The 20937-nt window shown below is 35.7% G+C and overlaps 1 protein-coding gene across 3 annotated transcripts in view; it reads left to right on the top strand.

Moving 5' to 3' along the window:
* The window catches only part of LOC105484316 (myotubularin related protein 2), an 86046-nt gene extending 65926 nt beyond the window's left edge, over window positions 1–20120 (top strand). For all 3 annotated transcript variants that reach the window (XM_011745822.3, XM_071075491.1, XM_071075492.1), the window contains 8 exons: window positions 3602–3751; window positions 4501–4689; window positions 6464–6649; window positions 9148–9354; window positions 12554–12646; window positions 16059–16172; window positions 17951–18127; window positions 18817–20120. In XM_011745822.3, coding sequence (XP_011744124.1) covers window positions 3602–3751; window positions 4501–4689; window positions 6464–6649; window positions 9148–9354; window positions 12554–12646; window positions 16059–16172; window positions 17951–18127; window positions 18817–18978 — 1278 coding nt within the window. In that variant the 3' untranslated portion in view covers window positions 18979–20120. The remainder of the gene's footprint in view (window positions 1–3601; window positions 3752–4500; window positions 4690–6463; window positions 6650–9147; window positions 9355–12553; window positions 12647–16058; window positions 16173–17950; window positions 18128–18816) is intronic.
* The last annotated feature ends 817 nt before the right edge of the window (window positions 20121–20937 follow it).

The following is a 20937-nucleotide window of genomic DNA, read 5'->3' as shown; positions in this document are numbered from 1 at the left end:
CAAGGGAAACAGAATTTATCCTTAGAACTGGAATATAAGTAACTAAGAAAGCCATAATCCTTTCAGTTTGTTTGTGTAATAACTTGACCCTGACAAGTGGATACTGAAGGGCAGTGATTTTGTTTGGAGAGTAGATATATACCAAAGATCAATAGTTGTCAGTATATTTTTAGTACTGTCTACAAAGAAAGTGTCTGAGGGCTAGCCAATTCCAGTTTTCTGCTTGAAAGGCAGTTTTTAGTGAAGATAGGCGTGTCAGCATATCTAAGAACGAGGTAGCCATGAAGGTAATTTAAGTCAGTGGTTCTCATTCCTACCCCACCCTGCTACTTACCTGAATAATGTGACATTCCCCATGAGAACAGTGGTTCTCCTGGTAGTGATTTTACAAGGATATGGGAAGTGGAGTGGGAGACGAGAGTACCTTTCTGAGTTGGGGGATGGTGCATTAGGCTCTCCGATGTATGCTTCTCAAGTGATCTGACCTTCTTAGCTCTGACTGCATGTTTTCTAAGAAAACTTTGGAAACTGATTTTGCTTCTTATGGAAACTTCCTATGGTTCACTGATTTATTCATTTATACATTTATCAAATTCATATAATACGTTCTAAATACTAGTGGCTAAAATATGAAACAAAATGATAAAGTCCAGGTTCCCAAAGAGTTTGTGTTCAATGGAGCATTCAAACAAATAGATTAACAATTACAATATAATGTAATGAATAGTCTGATAGAGCAAGTACTGTAGGGAGAGAACATGAAGCCATCTGGGAGCTGAAAGACATTTGATATAGACTAGACCAGAGCATACAGTGGCAAGGGAGAGATCTGGAGAAAGCAGGATTGTAGAGGGCTTTGCTAAGTCTGGTAAAGGACTTCATACTTTATATGAAAAGCAATAAGTAGCCATTGATTTTAAGCAGAGGAATGACATAATCCCTTTTGCATCTTAAAAGATTACTGTGGAGGCAGTGTAGAGAATGGATTATAGAGGGACAGGAGAGAAGTGATAATGGCCTGAATTAGGGAAGTGGTGGTAAGAATTGAAAAAAGTGAGCAAACTTCTGGTATTTCCGGAGGCAAAATCATAGAAATTGGTCATTGACTGGATGTAAGGGATAAGGGAGAGGGAGGAGTTAAAGACGATAACCAAGTTTCTTGGATGAATACCATCTCTTTAAACTTGCCAATTCACTGTACTTTTTAGTATAGCATGTGAAAATATACGTATATATAAAAAATATATACGTATATATAAAATATGAAATATATAAGTATATATTCACATGCTATACTAAAAAGTACAGTGAATTGTGTGTATATATATATTATAATAAGTTTTAAGATGGAATCTCGCTGTGTCATCCAGGCTGGAGTGCAGTGGCGTGATCTTACCTCACTGCAACCCTCACCTCCTGGGTTCAAGCAATTCTCCTGCCTCAGCTTCCCAAGTAGCTGGGATTACAGGCATGAGTCACCATTCCCGGTTAAGTTTTGTATAATAGAAATGGGGTTTCATCCATGTTGGCCAGGCTGGTCTTGAACTCCTGACCTCTAGTGATCTGCCCACCTCAGCCTCCCAAAGTGCTGGGATTACAGGCGTGAGCCACCATGCCCGGCCAGCACGTAAATATTTTGTTAAAAACCTCTAATTAAGCCTTTTACTTGTGGAAATAAGTCATGGGTAAAAATCTGTATGAAGATAATGAGCAGCCTGGTGCAGGGTTTAACTTTCATCTTAAAGTTGTCCAGAATATCTGAAGTCAAGGAAATCAGGAGGGAGGGAAAGATGTAGACCATAGGGAGCAAGATGGGACCAGGCTAATTATATGGGGTAAACAGGATGTAAGGTACTAATGAAAGAACGGTTAGGGATAAATAGAAGCGCTATTGAGAGTGTTTGCTGGAAGGGAATTTTCTTTCTTAATTTTAACATCCTTCTGGGTGTTTGGCAACAGCTTGAGAAATACTTCTTTAAAGGAGAGTACATTCTGCTCTATGAGATTTTTACAACAATTTAGTGAACTAGGATAGTAAATTTTTCTTGAGGAATAATGTACTTTTATATAAAAAGGACAGATTTGGAATGGTCATGGAATTCTCTGCTACTTCCTAATGTATAGCTTTGGCCAAATTACAAACTGTGCCATAGTTTCTTTATGAAATGAAGTTAATGAAACCTGAGTACAGTAAAATACATCTGTGTTTGGGTGTAAAGAGGCTGGCAAAGTGCCTACACATAATAGATGCTCAGTAAATGTATTTTTCACTTTCAATTCTGTCTTTTTGTTTGATAAGAATTTTCAGAGATCATAAAATTTAAAAGATTTTCTTAAGTCCAATCATTTAATAGCTGAATTTTGTATACAGTGAAGGATGGAAAATTTCAGTTGTCTTATTAAGTAATCCTATAATGTGAAGTACTACACTATAAAATAGCAGATGTTGAAGAAGCACGAGAACTCAATAGTTGATATATTTTTAAAAAATTGTTTTAAACATTTTTCTTGCTTGTTGCCTTTTATTTTGCCTTGCATGCTTCCCTTACTTTTCTAATATATTTTAGATTAGCAAAATCCATTAGTACCTGAGTGAAAAATGTACTTCACATATATAAGTGATAGCTTTGTATGTAGTACTCTGGTGGACACTTGGTGCCTGACTTCTGATGTTTCTTTGTATAGATGAATGGCAACAAAGTCACTCATCCAGTCAAACTGAATGAGACCCTGCACTTTGGGAGGCCAAGGCAGGCGGATCACCTGAGGTCAGGAGTTCAGGACCAGCCTGACCAACATGGTGAAACCCTGTCTCTACTAAAAATACAAAATTAGCCAGGCGTGGTGGTGCATGCCTGTAATCCCAGCTACTGGGGAGGCTGAGGCAGGAGAATCCCTTGAACCTGGGAGGCAGAGGTTGCAGTAAGCCGAGATCACATCATTGCACTCCAGCCTAGGCAACAAGAGTGAAACTCTGTCTCCAAAAAAAAAAAAATAGGAACATTTGGCCAGGTGTGGTGGCTTACGCCTATAATCCCAGCACTTTGGGAGGCCAAGACAGGTGGATCACGAGGTTAGGAGATTGAGACCATCCTGGCCAACCCTGTCTCTACTAAAAATACAAAAATTAGCCCAGCACGGTGACGTACGCCTGTAGTCCCAGCTACTCAGGAGGCTGAGGCAGGAGAGTCACTTGAACCCGGGAGGCAGAGGTTGCAATGAGCTGAGATCGCACCATTGCACTCCAGCCTGGGCAACAGAGCGATACTCTGTCTCAAAAAAAGAATAGGAACATTTGAAGTATTAATGTTTCCTCCCTCCTCCTGAATATGCTTAGCACAAGCCCACACTCAGTATTTAGTGAATTAATGTCTGTTATATTAACATCAAATTGGGAATTGGGTTCCACAAATGAATACATATCCCTATATCAGAATATCTAATCCTAAAAGCCTGGTACCACAGGCTGACAACAGCTATCCCAGCACTTTAGGAGATGGACAGTAGAGGTCAGAGAGATTGAACAGGATGACTTCTGTCCTGGTGTCGCTTAATATTTTAGTTAGATAGTAATTTGTCTTATGTTTCATTTCACATGTAGGGAATTCCAAATGAAAGCTGGAGAATAACAAAGATAAATGAACGATATGAACTTTGTGATACATACCCTGCCCTCCTGGTCGTGCCAGCAAATATTCCTGACGAAGAATTAAAGAGAGTGGGATCCTTCAGATCAAGAGGCCGTATCCCAGTAAGTAGGAAGTTTGGAGTTTGGATGAGCCTTTGCAAGTGCTTTTTTACTCAACGTAATGCTGAGATTAATGAGTAGGAGAATGGATTCAGGATATAAATAGCTACAGCAGCAGGTCTTTCGTGGGGATATTGGAGATTGATTTATTTAGTAAAGTTAAAACTAGAGGAAAGACTTAGATTAAAGAGGCTTCCGGAGAGTGTGATATGGGTATTAGATAAACTGCACAGAATTGCATGATTCTTCACTGAAAAGCAAAGTTTGCTCTGTGTATTAGTCACTATTTATCTTATTGTATATTCTTTAGTCATGGTGATAAATGTTTTTTTTTTTTTAAGTCCTAGAAAGAACACCTTACAAATTTATAACTGGATCTTAGAAAGATGAGCTTAAATAATTTTAGGTACAAAATTCATAGATTCTAAAGGCTTTTAGAACTGAGCAGTTTTGCTAATATATTAAGTGGGGTTTACTTAGCCCTGTTTCAAAGTATTTTTTCCAGGAGGTAACATTTCCCAGTAATCAACGACTTTCCTAAATCAGTATCTGACTAAAGAATTAGACCAAGTTTTCCACATGCCAGAATTGGCTTGAAAGAAAGGCGATAATTTTTCCTAGCAGCCCCAGATGTCCTTTCATGGCCAGGCTTTGGATCCAATTAGAAAGCAGAGATTTATTGAGTACTGTTTTTGAGAATTATAAACAGAGAAGTATGTAAAAGGTGTGTTACCTTTTTTTTCCTCATTAAGGTTTTATCATGGATTCATCCTGAAAGTCAAGCCACAGTCACTCGGTGTAGCCAGCCCATGGTTGGAGTGAGTGGAAAGCGAAGCAAAGAAGATGAAAAATACCTTCAAGCTATCATGGATTCCAATGCCCAATCTCACAAAATCTTTATATTTGATGCCCGGCCAAGTGTTAATGCTGTTGCCAACAAGGTCAGATGGTCTCTTAGTAATTATAATTATGGTTTCATGGATCAGCTGAGTTTGGCAGGACCACAGTGTAGTAAAAAGGGCTCAAGCTCTACACTGGTAAAGATATAGGTTCTAGTCTTGGCTCTTCAACTTGATGGTGTGATTTTGAGTTATTTAACCTCTTTAGACCTCAATTTGTTTATTGGTAAAAATGAGAATAATAGCTAACAGTGTTGTTTTGGGAGCAAACATCATTTAATAAAAAATAATGCATAACCTTGTGCTTACTTACATAATAACTAGGTGTTCAGTTATTCTGAGTTTCCCACTTCTCCAAATTTGACAACTGAGTTTATGACTCACTGAAGTCCCTGTATAGTCCTGCTCTAGGAATAGCAAACTAGTGTTCTCAGTGACTAGTGGTGCCCTCTTCTGACCGTCCTCCACCTGAACAAGTTATTCAGACTGACTGACAGTCAGCTGTAGCTGATTGTTCCAGCAGAATAAATATTAGCATTATGGAAATTGAAATTTTGGTTCAGTTGACCAAATCTATAGGAGGAGGGAAGGAGAGAGAAGACATAACAACTTGACTACAGCAGCAGGTACCATTACTGAAAAGTGCTCATCTTTTCAAGTGTACATTTCAGTGCTTTTAGTATATTCACAAAGTTGTACAACCATCACCACTACTTGATTCCAGGACATTTTCATTCTATGTGTTTCTGTGACAGGTTCTATATAGTTGTTACCGCTGCTGTCTTTCTAGAATGTTGCAACAAATTTGAATTGAAAGTTCCTCTCTTATTCCCACTCTTCAGAAGTAATCCTTGTTAACAGGTATCCATTGAAACACTGTTAATTCTATAATTGTGCCAAATGATTTCCCACTCTCAGTGTCAGAAAGGAAGCTGAACTTCTGTTATTTCAGTAATTTGTTGCTGTTTATGAGTTCGTGGGTTCTGTTGTTTTTCAAAGATGTGGGTCATATGATCACTTAATTTTATATAATTATATTTGCTGCTCCAGTATTTTCCTAATTTGTTTCCATTAGGGCTCTAAGAAGTATGATTTTACACATGAGTTAGGTAGAAGATAGAATATTTTATTCATGAAATATAAAAAGATTAAGTCCAGAAAAATTAGGTTCTTCTTTCCAGCCATAGCTTATTTTGAACACCAAATATTTTCTCATTCTATTCTGTAGATGTAGATTTCAGTCTTTGAGAACATTCATGATGATAGCATTCTGTGCTTTTATACTTGTTCTTTTTATTTAAAAAGAATTATGTGGTTAAAAAAGAAGCAGGTCATTTTGATTGCAAAGAGTTTATTTCTTAGATATGAAGATTAAAATGAGGTGAAGAGGCAGGGAGGTGAAGCAGCATAGGTAAACCAGATATGCGATCGCAGCACCTGAAACTTACAGTCTGGTAATTTCAGTATATATGAAAGGAAGTCTTCTATAAGAACTTATGCTTGGGTAGAAGTTGAAGTATGGGCTGGGAAAATTTAGTGCTTTACAATGTTTAAATACCCTCATATGTGTTTCACATTTAATTTTAATAATGGGCCACATGAGCAAGTCAGAGTACGTATATATTCATTTGGTAAAGAAGAACATGAGGAAGCGAGTGGTTGTGCTAAATAAGCTGTCCTGAGCCATCCATTTTCCCGTGGAGTTTTCCTGGTCTCCAGTAATATGTATCATCTTTTATGCTATTGGATATTTTATGTCACTTGTCCACAGATGTGCATTCATTTATGATTTTCCATGATGTGTGCTTTTTTCCAGGCAAAGGGTGGAGGTTATGAAAGTGAAGATGCCTATCAAAATGCTGAACTAGTTTTTCTGGATATCCACAATATTCATGTTATGAGAGAATCTTTACGAAAACTTAAGGAGATTGTGTACCCCAACATTGAGGAAACTCACTGGTTGTCTAACTTGGAATCTACTCATTGGCTAGAACATATTAAGGTGGGTGTGTGTTACTATATCCCAAACAAAGACTTTCTCTACTCCTTTGTTTATATTAGCTTTTAATATTAACAATGAAAAATGGGTAAATGCTTTGATACTTGGAATTACTACTGAATTTTAATGTTTGAATGAATTGGTTTTTTATACTGTGCATTTGGTTCTGTTGTACTTCTTTCGTTCCCCCTCGCCATCCTATCTGAATTCGAACCATCCTTCAGATTCTAGTTCATATTTCATTTCTTCGTAAAGTCTTCCCAGATTGCATCCTTTTCCATTTTCTCTGAACTCTTTACCCTGTCTTTCTGTCTAGTCAGGAACTAGCCTGTACTTTGTTTGCTTTTGTGTGTCAACCAATGTATATTGCTAATTTATGAAGACCAAGACTGGATAAATCCTATATATATATTTTTGTCTTCTCAGGAGCTAGGGCAGCACTATCTGTGAATAGGTACCCAGTAAATATTAGTTGCATGATATGTGAAAACCATTCTGATCAGGAAAATGAGGTGGAATGGTTGCATGAGCCACACTGAGTGCTAAGTCATTTGCAGAGCACATGTCAGTGCTAATTTACCTAACATGCTAATATAGTTATCATATTTTCAGATATGGTCTGTCAGTAACATAACTCACCAAAATATAGACTTATGTAACCACATATATAAATATTATGAGGTAATGGGAAATGCATTCTTTCATGATAAGAACGATACTTCTACTCACATTAAAATCTCTGAAGTTCAGACAATTGAAGAGAAAACCAAACTGAGTTAAGAATTTTAAATAGACCACTTTTACTATTGTTTCCGCTTTGAGAAGCTTAGAAGCTTGAAAATCACAAAGTATAAACACTACTCAGCATGTTCATGTGGCCCATTTATTAAATTATGTGATGTGTAAATATACAGTCTTACGCTTGATTTGGAACTAACATAAATCTCTGTGTTTGATTCTGAAAACTCCAAGTATTTAATTTCCAGCTACAACATGGTCTCTAAAAGGCTGGCTATAACAGAATCAAATTTCCCTGGAGGTATAAGACATATAGTTGGGCTAAACTACTTTATTCTCCCCCAATCCTTATCACACCAAGAAAATTTATTCACTCAATCACTCTCTTCTGGTCTCTGTTCAAATATCACCTGAGAGAGGCCTTTCCCCGCCTCTTTACAAAATAAGAGTTCTACCAGCACTCCCTATAACTTCTATGGAGGGTTTTCACTTATTGCCATCTGGTATACTGTATATTTCCTTGTTTATTTGTGACTGGTGGGCCTTACCCAAATAGAATGTAAACTTCAGTAAGCAGGAACTTTGTTCTCTGCTGTATGGCCTGTGCCTAGAACAGTATCTGCCTTCTAGTAAGGGACTCCATAAATGTTTAACGAATGAATGAACGATTACTACTTTGTATAACTCTTCCTGACCAATCGTAACTAAACCTTTGGGTTAGTGATTCTTAACTTTGTATATGCACTAGAATTATAGGTGGAATTTATTTAAAATATGGAATTAGGATCATTGGAGAATGGGGTCTAGGCACTTCAGGCTTACAAATGCCTCTGATATCCTGATGTCAAGATCGTCATAGTACCCCATTTCCAGAATATGCTAATAGCTGTGATCGAGGGGAGGTTACGATATTTCCAAGCTTAATAATCTGTTTTCTTTCATTCTCATCTGTGTAGGTAGAACTATACTCTTTTTCAGGTATAATACGATATGGCCATTGCAGGGAAGAATAGGCTGTACTGTCCTTTTTTTTTTTTTAAGATACCATACTTTTGTGTTTCTTTCTTGATTATATCTAATTATTTTTAATAATTTAGTTTTAACTCAAGATCGATTTCAGAAAAGGTAAGTTATTTTGTAAAGGATTTCTGCATATTTAAAAAAATAAGAGCTTAAGTTATTTTAAATAACAGATTGACATATTAATCTGTGAATTTTCATGCATAGTGTTACAGAAAAGTAGCTCACTCTAAAGTTTATACTATGCTTGCTGTATGCTTTGTGACATAAAAATCTTTAGTCAAAACAATACAATAAATGCTATAGAATATTTCAAAAGAGATCCAGTATTATTGCTTTCACGTACTTGTCCCAATTTAGTTTCAGTAAGCGTTGTTTCAAATCATAAAAAAACTTCAATTTCCATATCAATTATTTTTATTTAAATAGATGATGGAATATTTGATGATTCTTAGAAACAGATCTCTTTAGAACTTTTCTAAGAAGAATCTTACACCATGATTTATTTAGCACCCAAAGGTACTTTTTATTTGGCTATTTCATTGGGCAAATTAATAGGAGTCAACAATTATGAGGTTTTTCTAGTTTTAAAAGCAAAATTTACGTATCTTCTACCATTTAAAAAAATTATTCTTAGGAAGGGACAAATGTTTTTCCTCATGTTATTGAAATAGTGATCCCTCATAAGCTTTATTAGTAAATTTTGAAGAAGGAAGTATTTATTAAAAAAATTTGTTTTCCAGCTTATTCTTGCAGGAGCTCTTAGGATTGCTGACAAGGTAGAATCAGGGAAGACGTCTGTGGTAGTGCATTGCAGTGATGGCTGGGATCGCACAGCTCAGCTCACTTCCCTTGCCATGCTCATGCTGGATGGATACTATCGAACTATCCGAGGATTTGAAGTCCTTGTGGAGAAAGAATGGCTAAGTTTTGGACATCGATTTCAACTAGTAAGTAAGGAACCTTGACTTTTGATACCAAGGCATGTGAAAAAAATACGTTTTTTAAAATAAGATATTCTTCGAAATTATCATTTATCTAGTGGGGCAAACGTTTTTGCTTGCTTTGGAAAGCATTAGGATATCCCTAACATGACTAGTCTGGAGCCAGAGCTATTTGTCAAGCATCTGACCCGGTCTTTTCTGTGATCTCCACTGGGAAACATCATATATCATTCAGTGATTGTCTATGGGTGTTTCTGGGCAGGCGTTTTCCTAAATAGTTGAAAAACTTTTAGAAGGGTCTTTACCCAGATGCTGTCTGTAATGTTAACCTTTAGTATCCAGTAGTTACCAGAGTATACTAGCAGTGTTTATACAGTGTCCCTTGGTATATGTGGGGGCTTGGTTCCCAGACCCCATGAATAGACCAAAATCCACACACACTGAACTTCTGAAGCTGGCCCTGCAGGGACCACGTAAAGTCGGCCCTCTGTGTATGTGGGTTCCACATCCTGCATTTGGCTGAAACAAATCTGCATATAAGTGGACCTGTGCAGTTCTGTGTCGTTCAAGGGTCAACTGTAACTTGAAAGAGACATTTAAAGTTAGTCTGTTCTTTTGAACTTGAACTGTTAAATAAAATTGGGCACCTGGGTGTTTATTCAGATGGCTCACATTTTGCCGCCCTCTACACAATGTACTTATCATGAAATGGCCATTTAAAACAAACTTTTACTTCAAAGAATAAAGTTTTAGTCAGCCAAAGCTGCACATGTTCATATAAATGTGATCAAAATCAAACATTTTGGGGTGTTTGAAGTTGCTATGGATTCCTAAATTGCTAACTCTGGTTACCTACTCCCCCTCTTTTTTTTTCCTAGTTATATTCTGAAAATAGAATTTTGACAATTAAAGGGCACCCAGGCAAGAGGATTTGCTCACAAGGTTAATGTAATGATTCTCAAACTTTTTGGTTTTAGGACCCCCTTTACATTGTTAACAATTATGGATAGCTTTTTTTCCTAACTCCCCAAACTTGTCACCCAGAGAACTTTATGTGAGTTATATCTATCAATATTTGCCATATTGAAAATTAAATTTAAAAAAATTTAAAAATATTAATTTAGGAAGTAAGCCTATTATATATTAACAGAAATAATATTTAAATGGAAAAATAGTTTCCAAAACAAAAAGTTTAATGAAAAGACTGGCATCGTTTTACTTTTACAAATTTAATGAGTTTGGCTTAATAGAAGATAGCTGAATTTTATATTTATTTTTACCTTCAATCTGTTTTGTGAGTTTTAAGTATATGAAGAAAATCTAACCACATACAGATATATAAGTGGAAAAGCAGAAAGTATTTTAATAGCTTTTTCAGGGAATTGTAGATATTCTTCTTTGATACTATGCCAGAACTTGATAAACAGTAGTTTCTTAGAGGTTAGTTGTTATATGGAATCCAAAATCAAATTAATGAATTTTTTAATCATTAAATTCCATTGGTCTCGCTTCCATTTTGAATAGATCTTTTACCCATGTGTGGTTTTGTAACATCACATATTGGTTATTTGGAAAGTACTGGCTTATTGAGTTACACAAATCTTCCAAATGTAAATGCATTTCGTCATATAATACCATAAAATCACACTTGTTAATCACCACCATTGATTTTGTCAGAAAAGCCTTCAAGTATTTTTAAGCTCATTACGGTGGGCAAAAGTTCTCCAAAAATTGAGTTTTCACTCAAAAGCTTGAATATTTTCATTGACAACAAATACTGTCAGTTGTTTTCCTTTCAGTGATAATTCACATTGTACATTTTCAAAAAAAACTCTTTTTAAGTCTAAGCACAGTGCATATATTGATTTCTCTTTCAAATAAAAATGATGAGAAAGTGCTATCTCCTACCATACTACGTGCAGCAGCAAAGAGTTACACATATTTCCCGTTTTGTCACACAGGCCATTAAAAAAAAGTGTACTTAAGGGATGAGATTTAATAAAATTAGTGATTTTTACTGCCTTGTTAAGCACACTGGCATAAGAAAAATCGATTTTTTTCCTTTCTTTAACTGCGAGTGTCTGGTGGTAGAATACAGTGGGTACGAATGCAGTTTTAATTACAAGCATTGCCCTGCTTGATGCCTGCAGAGGCACCAGAATTTTTATCCTTCATAACTTATGCATCATTAGTGCAAATGCCAACACACTGAAAAAGGTAAATAATGTCTTAATAAATTATGAAAATAGTTTTGACCTCACAGCCCTTGGATGTTTGTGGACCACACATTTAGAATTTCTGCTTTGGGTAAGGAGCAGGATTCTGTTTTCAGTTATCTGAGTCAAAGGTCCTCAGAGGAAATAACTGAGAAACTAGGTAGATGACTGCATGCTTGAAGGGTGGATGTCAAGCATTTTTGGCAGGTTTTCTAAGATGTGTGCTAATAGGGTTCCTCCTAATAAAGACACATCAGCGCTAAGATAGCGGGTACCCTTCACTCACTGGTCAAGGCATTAACAGAGAGTGGTGCTTTCTAAGGCCAGTGTCCATGTAACTTATTTCTCAAAGAGAGAAATTAAAATCTCTAGGACAAAAATCTGGCCTCTGAGTTCTGACTGCTTCCATCTTTTATTAGCAACCTTTTTAGGATCTGGGTTTATTAAACAGAGTAGTAATTCGTATTACAAGCACTTGTGTCAGAAAATATCTCAGCAGTTTGCACATCAAAATGTTAATAGATTTCTGCTTGGCAGGCTAGTGGGTGATTTTTTACTTACTTTGCAATGCTCTTTAAAATACTCTGAAAAATTTTATGTATTTGAGACAGGGCCTCGCTTTGTCATCTAGGCTGGAGTGCAGTGGTGCAATCATAGTTCACTGTAGCCTTGTACTTTTGGGCTCAAGCCAGCCTCCCACCTTAGCCTCCTGAACAGCTAGGACTACAGGTGCATGCCACCATGCCTGGCTTTTAAAAATTTTTTGTAGAGATGGAGTCTTGCTATGTTGCCCAGACCCATCTCAAATTCCTGGCTTCAAGTGATCCTTCCACCACAGCCTCCCAAAGTGTTGAGATTACAGGTGTGAACCACAGAACCTGACTTTGAAAATTTTTAGACTATTGACCAATTATTATTTTTTAAAAAAATTATTTCCACCAAAACATGAAAACTCCCCCAAAGTTCATATATTTCACTTTTTGCTTCAGAGAGTTGGCCATGGAGATAAGAACCATGCAGATGCAGACAGATCGCCTGTTTTTCTTCAATTTATTGACTGTGTCTGGCAGATGACAAGACAGGTAATTTATCTGGCCTATCTATTCTTATATATCTCCTTTCAGTTTTCCTGTCAGAGTGGGGAGATTTGGTCACTGATTATCCTATAGGTCATTAAATGGAAATTCTTGTAACATCTCCATGTCCATGTGAGAGCTATTATTTATTGTCACATTATGAATCAGGTTAAAGATTAACACTTGACAATTTGATTCTATTAGCATTTCAATGAGTAGCATTGATAACAACTCCCAAGAGGTTTTATCCTTTGTTTTGAACAAATAGTGTTAAACAGGCTCACCTAGAAGCTCATATTGCTAAGAGTGGAGATAAAATAAGCTAGGTATCACAAGCAAAATCAAATCTTTTAAGTAACTTTAACTGTTAATTTTTTAAAATTTTTCTATCTGCTCGTTCTGAAAATTTGTATTTTAAGGGAAAAATGTTTATATAGGAAGCATAACAAGGGAGGCACATATTACATTCAGTTCTTTTTATTTTTTGGCATGGAGCGAGCTATTATGGCTTTTAGAACTTCTAACAAATTTGAAATATTAATATAAATGAATTTAATCTTTTGGAAAGAGCAGAGGGGACTGAGAAAACACCTGGTTTACTATGAGATGACTTTATTAATGAGGCAAGGGGTCACTGTCTTAAAAAGATGATTTAATTCTGACTCAAGAAAAACCATCTGGAAACCCTGTTGAATGCAGCTCATTGGGAGGTAATTATTTACCTAAGGCTTTGTTAGACCCCCAAACAACTAGAAGTCTGAATTGTTTGCACTTAGATTGCCATATGAATTTAAAGTAGGGCAAGTGCTGGCTCTGCTTGGCTTTGGATCATATTTATTTAGGAGCATATTTTTAGCTTCAATAAAATACTATTTCAATAAAAGAAAATGAATGGTAATCAGGTGAAATAATCAATTATATATTTAATAGTCCCTTGCCTCCATAAGCATTTCTGCATGGGTGAATTATTTAGAAACATGTTGGGTTAAATGAAGCATTTTTGTAGCTATGACTACAATATGATGAGACTAGTGTTTTAGCATATATACTGAAAAGGTGTATGCAATTCAGTTTTGGTTTATAAATCAGACCTTCAGTGTGTTGGGAGCTGGGAGGGAGAGGTGCTATATACCTAATTTAACAATGTTGAGTTCTTTCTTGGATTAGGTTTGACTTTTTCCTTTGGAATTGGCTTTGAGGCAGTGTATCTACTACCTAAGTCCCTACAATCCTTTTTTGGATATGTGACCCAAAACACTAGGACCCCACTTTTGACTATTACCATATTCAGTTTTAAATAACCTTTGACTGTTGGCAAAAATCAAATTTGCCATGAAAGGAGTAGGAAAGCTCTTTGAAACCGTGGTATTGTTGATGGTTGTGTGTACTGCTTTCCAAAGTGAATACCTTGAAGGAAACGATGTGTTTGAATATCAGTTCTGATATGTTTGTTAGAAAAAAAGCACATTTACCAATTTCTTGCAAAGAAGAGTACATGATAATCTATAGCCAACCACCCTGAATGCACCCATCTCATCTGATTTTGGAAGCTAAGCAGGGTCAGGCCTTGTGAGCACTTGGATGGGAGAAGAGTACATCATAATACATTTCTTCCTTAGTAATTTTAATTTTGTTAACTTTTTATATGCTCTATCTAAAAGTAGTTTAACTCTAATTTTGAGCATGGCACTAAATAAAAGAAAATCAGTTTAAATCTGTATTTTTGATAGAACCTAAAATACTTTATAGCTGTCTTTATTTTATACACCTAGTGTTTTTCTGTATATTTTCTTCCTGAATATAAAGCATATTAGCTAGTCGTAACGTTTGTTAGCAATTGTCGGTTTTATAAATACTTGAATACTAGTACAGAGACCTGAATAGCACATTTGTCAAAACAGAACCAACTATGTTATGATAGCCAGATTCTATACCTCTCCTCCTATTTCCGTCCTCATCTCTGTCACCTCAGTCCTGAGATCAGGAAGCAGTTGTTGAAGGGCCTTTTAGATTTTAAACATGTAAATAAAACAAAATAGTTCTCTTCTGCTTAGGATTTTAAAAGCAATAGCTGCATTTAATGCCCTGCTATTTTAGTTTCTTTGTGAGGAAATGCCTACTGATTAAGCTGTCTTCTCATAACTGAGCTAATAGTTTTGCCAAGAAGATGAAAAACTAATCACAGGCTTAGATCCTTGGGATTGCTATTTAGTGATTCAGGATGCATTCATATTTGGCTATATAAAAAGGCTGTTAAGAGTGTGAACAAATACAGGAGATGGGATTTATTTTTTAAAGGAATAAATGGAATTTGAGTTTTTTACAATTAGCTTTTTGTTGTGGAAATGCTTGGTCATCTTCTGCTTGATCATCTGCTTCATTCAGCTTCACAGCCACAAAAATTATTCAAGGCCTACTAAGGGCCCTTTATTGTTAGGAAATCTGTCATGTTATCCTGTCTATACTTGCTAAAATGTAGGAAACTTCAAGGCAAAGTTGTTTTCATCCCTGTTCCATTTACATGCTGTTTATACTATTTTCCTCCACTATAAAGGAAGGGATCTAAGAAGTAAAAACTTGGAAGCAATGTGTATTTTCACAGTCTGCAATCTAAATATTTATATAATTTCTTACATACAGCCCTATAATTGGTAGAACCTTACATAGAAGCTTTCAAATAATTCTGAAATATTAGATAGGATGGATTAAACGAAACCTTCTAACTTACGGGGGTTTGTAATTTTTTATTTCATTAGTCCCCTAAAATTGTGTTGTGTAAAACTAAGACATCCAGTCAAGCCCCCTGGCTTGGGTTAGAGAGTGAATTTTCTTTTTGTTAGATTCTGCTAAAATAGTGGCTTACAAGGGACTCTGGTTTGATGGGATGGATGTTCCCTGAAAAGTTTAGGTCGGTGCAAAAGTAACTGCCATTTCAGTGGCAAAAGCTGCAATTACTTTTTCAGCAACCTAAGTATTTAATAGGTTAATTAACTTGTAAATTATCTGCCTTAGATGTTTACTTTTGTGTATTGCTAACATGTTCTGGAGACATTATTGGCATTTTTTTGTGTAATCCTTAGAAAAACAACTATGTTGTTGAAAATTTAAAGAATCTTAATGTTGTTTGTGGTCATTTTTGGCAGAGAATGCCTAGAGTTGCCAGAATTGCATAAGTCAAAATTCAGCCTGCAAGTTTAGGGTTAGCAGATACAGCGGATACAGAAACATCATGGTCGTTAAAGTGATAACACGATGTTTGAAAAGAAAATCATACAAATAATGCCATAATGGTTTGGAATAATGTAGATTTGAATGTTTAACTTATTTTTAAATACTACCTCAAAGGATCTACCCATGACAGGGATGAGTATGCTTGAAGAATGTCTTAATTTATGTGTTTGTGATGTTCGATTTGCAGTTTCCTACCGCATTTGAATTCAATGAGTATTTTCTCATTACCATTTTGGACCACCTATACAGCTGCTTATTCGGAACATTCCTCTGTAATAGTGAACAACAGAGAGGAAAAGAGGTAAAATATGAAACATGACCTTACCCATACTATCTCTACTGTATACTTTTCCCTAAAAGAATGTACTCTGTGATAGATTTCAACTGAAGTCATTCTTTTGGGTCATACTTTATCTTACATGCTATAATATTGATTGCTTCCTTCCATAGATCTGGAACTGATATATTCTGAAGTATCTTTGTCACAAGGCTGAAGGTGCTAGCTATCTGTCTGCTATGAGTTCATGGGTGGGAAGTAGTTTCTGCTAAAGAGAACTGAAGTATGTGAAATCTAGGGAGCACCAGTGTACCATTTTTTTCTATGTAGAATGGAAATCCTTTACAGTAGGTGCAGAAAAATTTAATTAGCAGAAAATGTATATTTGAGTGAATAGGCAGCTCAAATTCCCAAGTATATCCTATTTATGGAGACATTTTAGGTTAAGTTTTTGAGTTTTTTAAGTTGTAGAGTAATACTGTAAAAAAATTCAAACACATAAAAGATAATATGTGGAAAGTTAAAGTTTTTCGTTATCCCACTTTTCCCCAGAGGTATCACTGTTAAGTGGGGTTGGTATTAAGAAGAAATGGTGTAAGGATTACATTTCAAGTTTTACGTCTTTCTCAAAACTTGTCTATCCTATGTATCAACATCTTAGTCATCTTGATTAGTATCTCCCTCTGCATCAACTTTTATTCTAAAAAATGTGGTTATAAAGTAGTTTATGTTTTATTTAATAAAGCACAGTAGGAATAAGTACTTGCACTGAAGCTCAGTTGCTGGGTTCAAATCTTGGATCTATCACTTTCTGTAACAGTTTGCTTGGGGAAGTTAATGTCTCCTTTTGTAAAATTATGAAGATTATTAAATAAGCGATACAAAATGCCACAGAACTGCTATGTAGTATTTCCTAGACTTCCTTAAAGGCAGGTATTAAATTTTTAAATTCACCTTATGTTTCAGTGTCTAGCATGCAATAAATATTTCTATGCATAGCAGGCACTCAATAACTTAAGGAATGTTCATTAGAAATAGCATAACTAAGTTTCAAAGATAGTTTTATTTTTTGAGAGCCTTGGGTAGGAATCATTGATAAAAAAAAAAAAAACTTTTGAAATTAATACTTTTTAAAATTAATATGCATACCATGAAATTCACTTTGATAGTGTATAGTTGACTGGTTTTTAGTATATCTGAGTTGTACAGCCATCACCACATTTTCATTTCAGAACATTTCATCACCTCAGAAAACCTGTTAATAGTCACTCCCCATTCAGCCCTGCCAAACACCAATGTTTTTGTCTCTGGATTTGCCTTTTCTGGACATTTCATATAAATGGAGTCATTTAATATGTAAACCTTGTGTCTGGCTCCTTTCCTTTAATATGCTTTCAAGGTTCATACATTATGTATCATTTCTTTTTATGGCTGAATAATATTCCATTGTGTGGATATATTTTACTTATCATCAGTTGATGGACTTTTGGGTTGTTCCCACTTCTTGACTATTAATGAATAATGCTGGTTTGAACATCTATAAAAAAGTTTTCATACAGACATGTCTTCCGTTTATTGGATAGGTACAAGAGTGGAATTGTTGGATCATATGGTATCTGAGGAAATGCAGACTGTTTTCCAGTACCCTCTGATTTTAATATAAGTTGGTTTATCACTGAAGTCTCCAAGTCGACATCCTCTAAAGAGATTTTAATGACGACAAAGTACTTTTTTACAAATTTCATCTCAAGTGTAAATGGCTTAGGTGGTGGATAATCTTTACCTATTTTTCCTGCCTACAGAATCTTCCTAAAAGGACTGTGTCACTGTGGTCTTACATAAATAGCCAGGCGGAAGACTTCACTAATCCTCTCTATGGGAGCTATTCCAATCACGTCCTTTATCCAGTAGCCAGCATGCGCCACCTAGAGCTCTGGGTAGGATATTACATAAGGTGGAATCCACGGATGAAACCACAGGTATGTGCTGTACAATATACAATGGGAATTTTCATTCATACAATGCAACTTTGTCCCTTAAAAGCAGCTGGAAAGATTATCTGTGCATATTTGAAACTTTACTCTTTACCCATCGACAGTTACAACTGTATAGTAGAAAAAGTACTATACTGGGGCAGGGTAATCAGTATACCTGGTTCTTAGGACTGCTTGTATGACATCAGACATATCACTGCTCTCTTTTCTCGCATCTTCCCTCCTCTGTCTGGATAACCTCTAGGGGGTCTTGTTTTAATAAGCTGAAGAAAGTAGCTTTAGGAAAGTTAAAAGCTGAACAAAATTCTGGTCTACTGTGAATATGTTTATGGAATATTAACTACTTAGAACTGTTTAAGACTAAAAACCTGTAAATAATAGGGACTCTTCTGACTACTGACTTTTAATTGTGTTAATTATTTGTTGTATTTGGAAAAGTACCAGTTTCAGGAGCACCTACACAGCAGGTTATTCTCTGGAAATACTCAGGGGCACTGGGAAAGCCAGTGGAAAGATGAGTGGTGTCCATAGTCCCTATATTTAACTTCACTGATGGGTTGGAAAGGTGCCACTGGTTCCAACAGCTGAAAGAACATACACTGCAACATTTAGGGAACGATTTGACTCTTTGGTCAGGATTTCCTAGTTGAATATTTTATGTTTTGCTCTTGCAGGAACCTATTCACAACAGATACAAAGAACTTCTTGCTAAACGAGCAGAGCTTCAGAAAAAAGTAGAGGAACTACAGAGAGAGATTTCTAACCGATCAACCTCATCCTCAGAAAGAGCCAGCTCTCCTGCACAGTGTGTCACTCCTGTCCAAACTGTTGTATAAAGGACTGTAAGATCAGGGGCATCATTGCTATACACTCTTGATTACACTGGCAGCTCTATGAGTAGAAAGTCTTCCGAATTTAGAACCCATCTATGAGAGAAAGTTCAGTCACTTTATTTATTTTAAATCTCTCTAGGATGAGTTTAGAACTGTAGCAGTGCAGGTGGCTTAAGTGAAATAACTCCATATGTAATTACATGATTATGATACTAATCTTTTAAGTATCCAAGGATATTAAAATACTTCAATCCTGGATCCACAATGGGAACAAGTTTCTATTAAAAGGCAAATGCTGTTACAAATTTTTGGCATCTGGTAATATTAAAACCATTTTAGAAATATGCTCTGTGCTCACTGTGCAGAGGAATATCAGTTTTCCAACCAAAACTGAAATTCTGTGGCATCACATATATTGGGGCCTTGATGTCATGACAGATCAAAATCATTTGATATCCCTTTCTCCATTCTAGGTTTTTCTTTTTTTCAGTAATTGATTTACCTTGATCACTTTTCAACTTCCATATTCTCGTATAGTAAAAGGCAAAGTGTTGATTATGGCATAGTAGTAGTTGAAAATTATTGCTGTCATTGTTTACATACTTAAAACATATTAGCAAGTTGAGCCAAAATGGGAGGCCTTATAGATGTGCTTGGGGGAAGATGAAGGGCAGAAAGTATCCATACAGGAGTTCAAAGAATTCCATGCCCTTCAGATTAGCCCAATTACCAGAAACATCATGGGAGATATTTTAAAAACTAATTATTCACTTGTTTTGTGTGTCTGAACACACAGAAGCTAACTGGCAAGTTTTTAAGAAGTATTTAAAAATCTTACTAGGATTGACATTTTTCTGAAGTCTGTATAAATAGCTTATAGTGAGAAGTACTATGCTCAAATTTTACATTTTTCCCTTTTCAAATTCTATAATTTCCACTACCAAAGAACACACTGCATGTAAAAGATGTATTACAATCTCAAAGCCAGTAAAAGAAATCTTGCTTCACTGCTCACCTGCTACAAGTAAGAGTCTGGTGCTGGTAGAAACATTTGACTTTTATTCTATATAAGAGCCATATGTAATGTACTGTAATAAAGGAGCTTCTTGTCCCTTGGTCTTTTAATTAAAAGAAATTCCAACTGACTTTTAAACTTTGTTCTTGTCCAAAGTTGCCTTTTCTTTTTTTTTCCCAGAAATATTTGGAAATTATTGAAGGAATATGCACCCCACATGAAAATGTTCAATTTGTACCCATTTTCCCTTAACCAACACCCAAATCAAACAAAATATACAGTGTTTTTCCACTCACTAATTCACTATACAGGGAGTCTGAACCTTAGCCTCCCTCTTGGTCTTGCAATGAGGAACTATAGTTTCTATTAGTATATCCAATTTAGCAAAATTAGTACCAAAATGATTTCTTTGGTAATTTTGTGAAATACAAGCTTTTTAACAGGGCATTTAAGTGGCTAGCAAATTGGTGTTAAACATTAAGCTTTCTACTCCAAGTATTTCACAAATGCATCTGCCATTTTCCTCATTTAAACTTTGATTATCTTGGCCTGATACCACATAAAAGAATGTAGAATGGCTGAAGAGATCAAGAATTTAAAGCTTCTAGTCTTAATATACTTGCATCCACTTCAAATTCCAATCAAAAGCCAGGGGAATCTAAGTGCAACCCTACCACTTCTCTGCTGAGAACCTTCCAGTGGTTCCCCTCACCTTCTGCAGAAGTCTCCAATATGGAGTACATGCACTTGAGCATTTAAGATATACCACTGGTGTGTGTGGAAGGGAGGGAGGAGGAATACTACCACTTTTTATATATTTACACAAGCAAAACTTTTAAATATTTGAATTGACAGTTACATGTTTCATAACTTTATATGTCTGTTGGTTGTACAGGTGTAATTTTTTCCCTTTTTGATTAGGGTTACAAAATTTAGAGACCAGTATG

Source organism: Macaca nemestrina, chromosome 12, assembly GCF_043159975.1.
Source record: "Macaca nemestrina isolate mMacNem1 chromosome 12, mMacNem.hap1, whole genome shotgun sequence".
Taxonomy (NCBI): Eukaryota; Metazoa; Chordata; class Mammalia; order Primates; family Cercopithecidae; genus Macaca; species Macaca nemestrina.
This window is presented reverse-complemented; position numbering and strand designations above follow the sequence as displayed.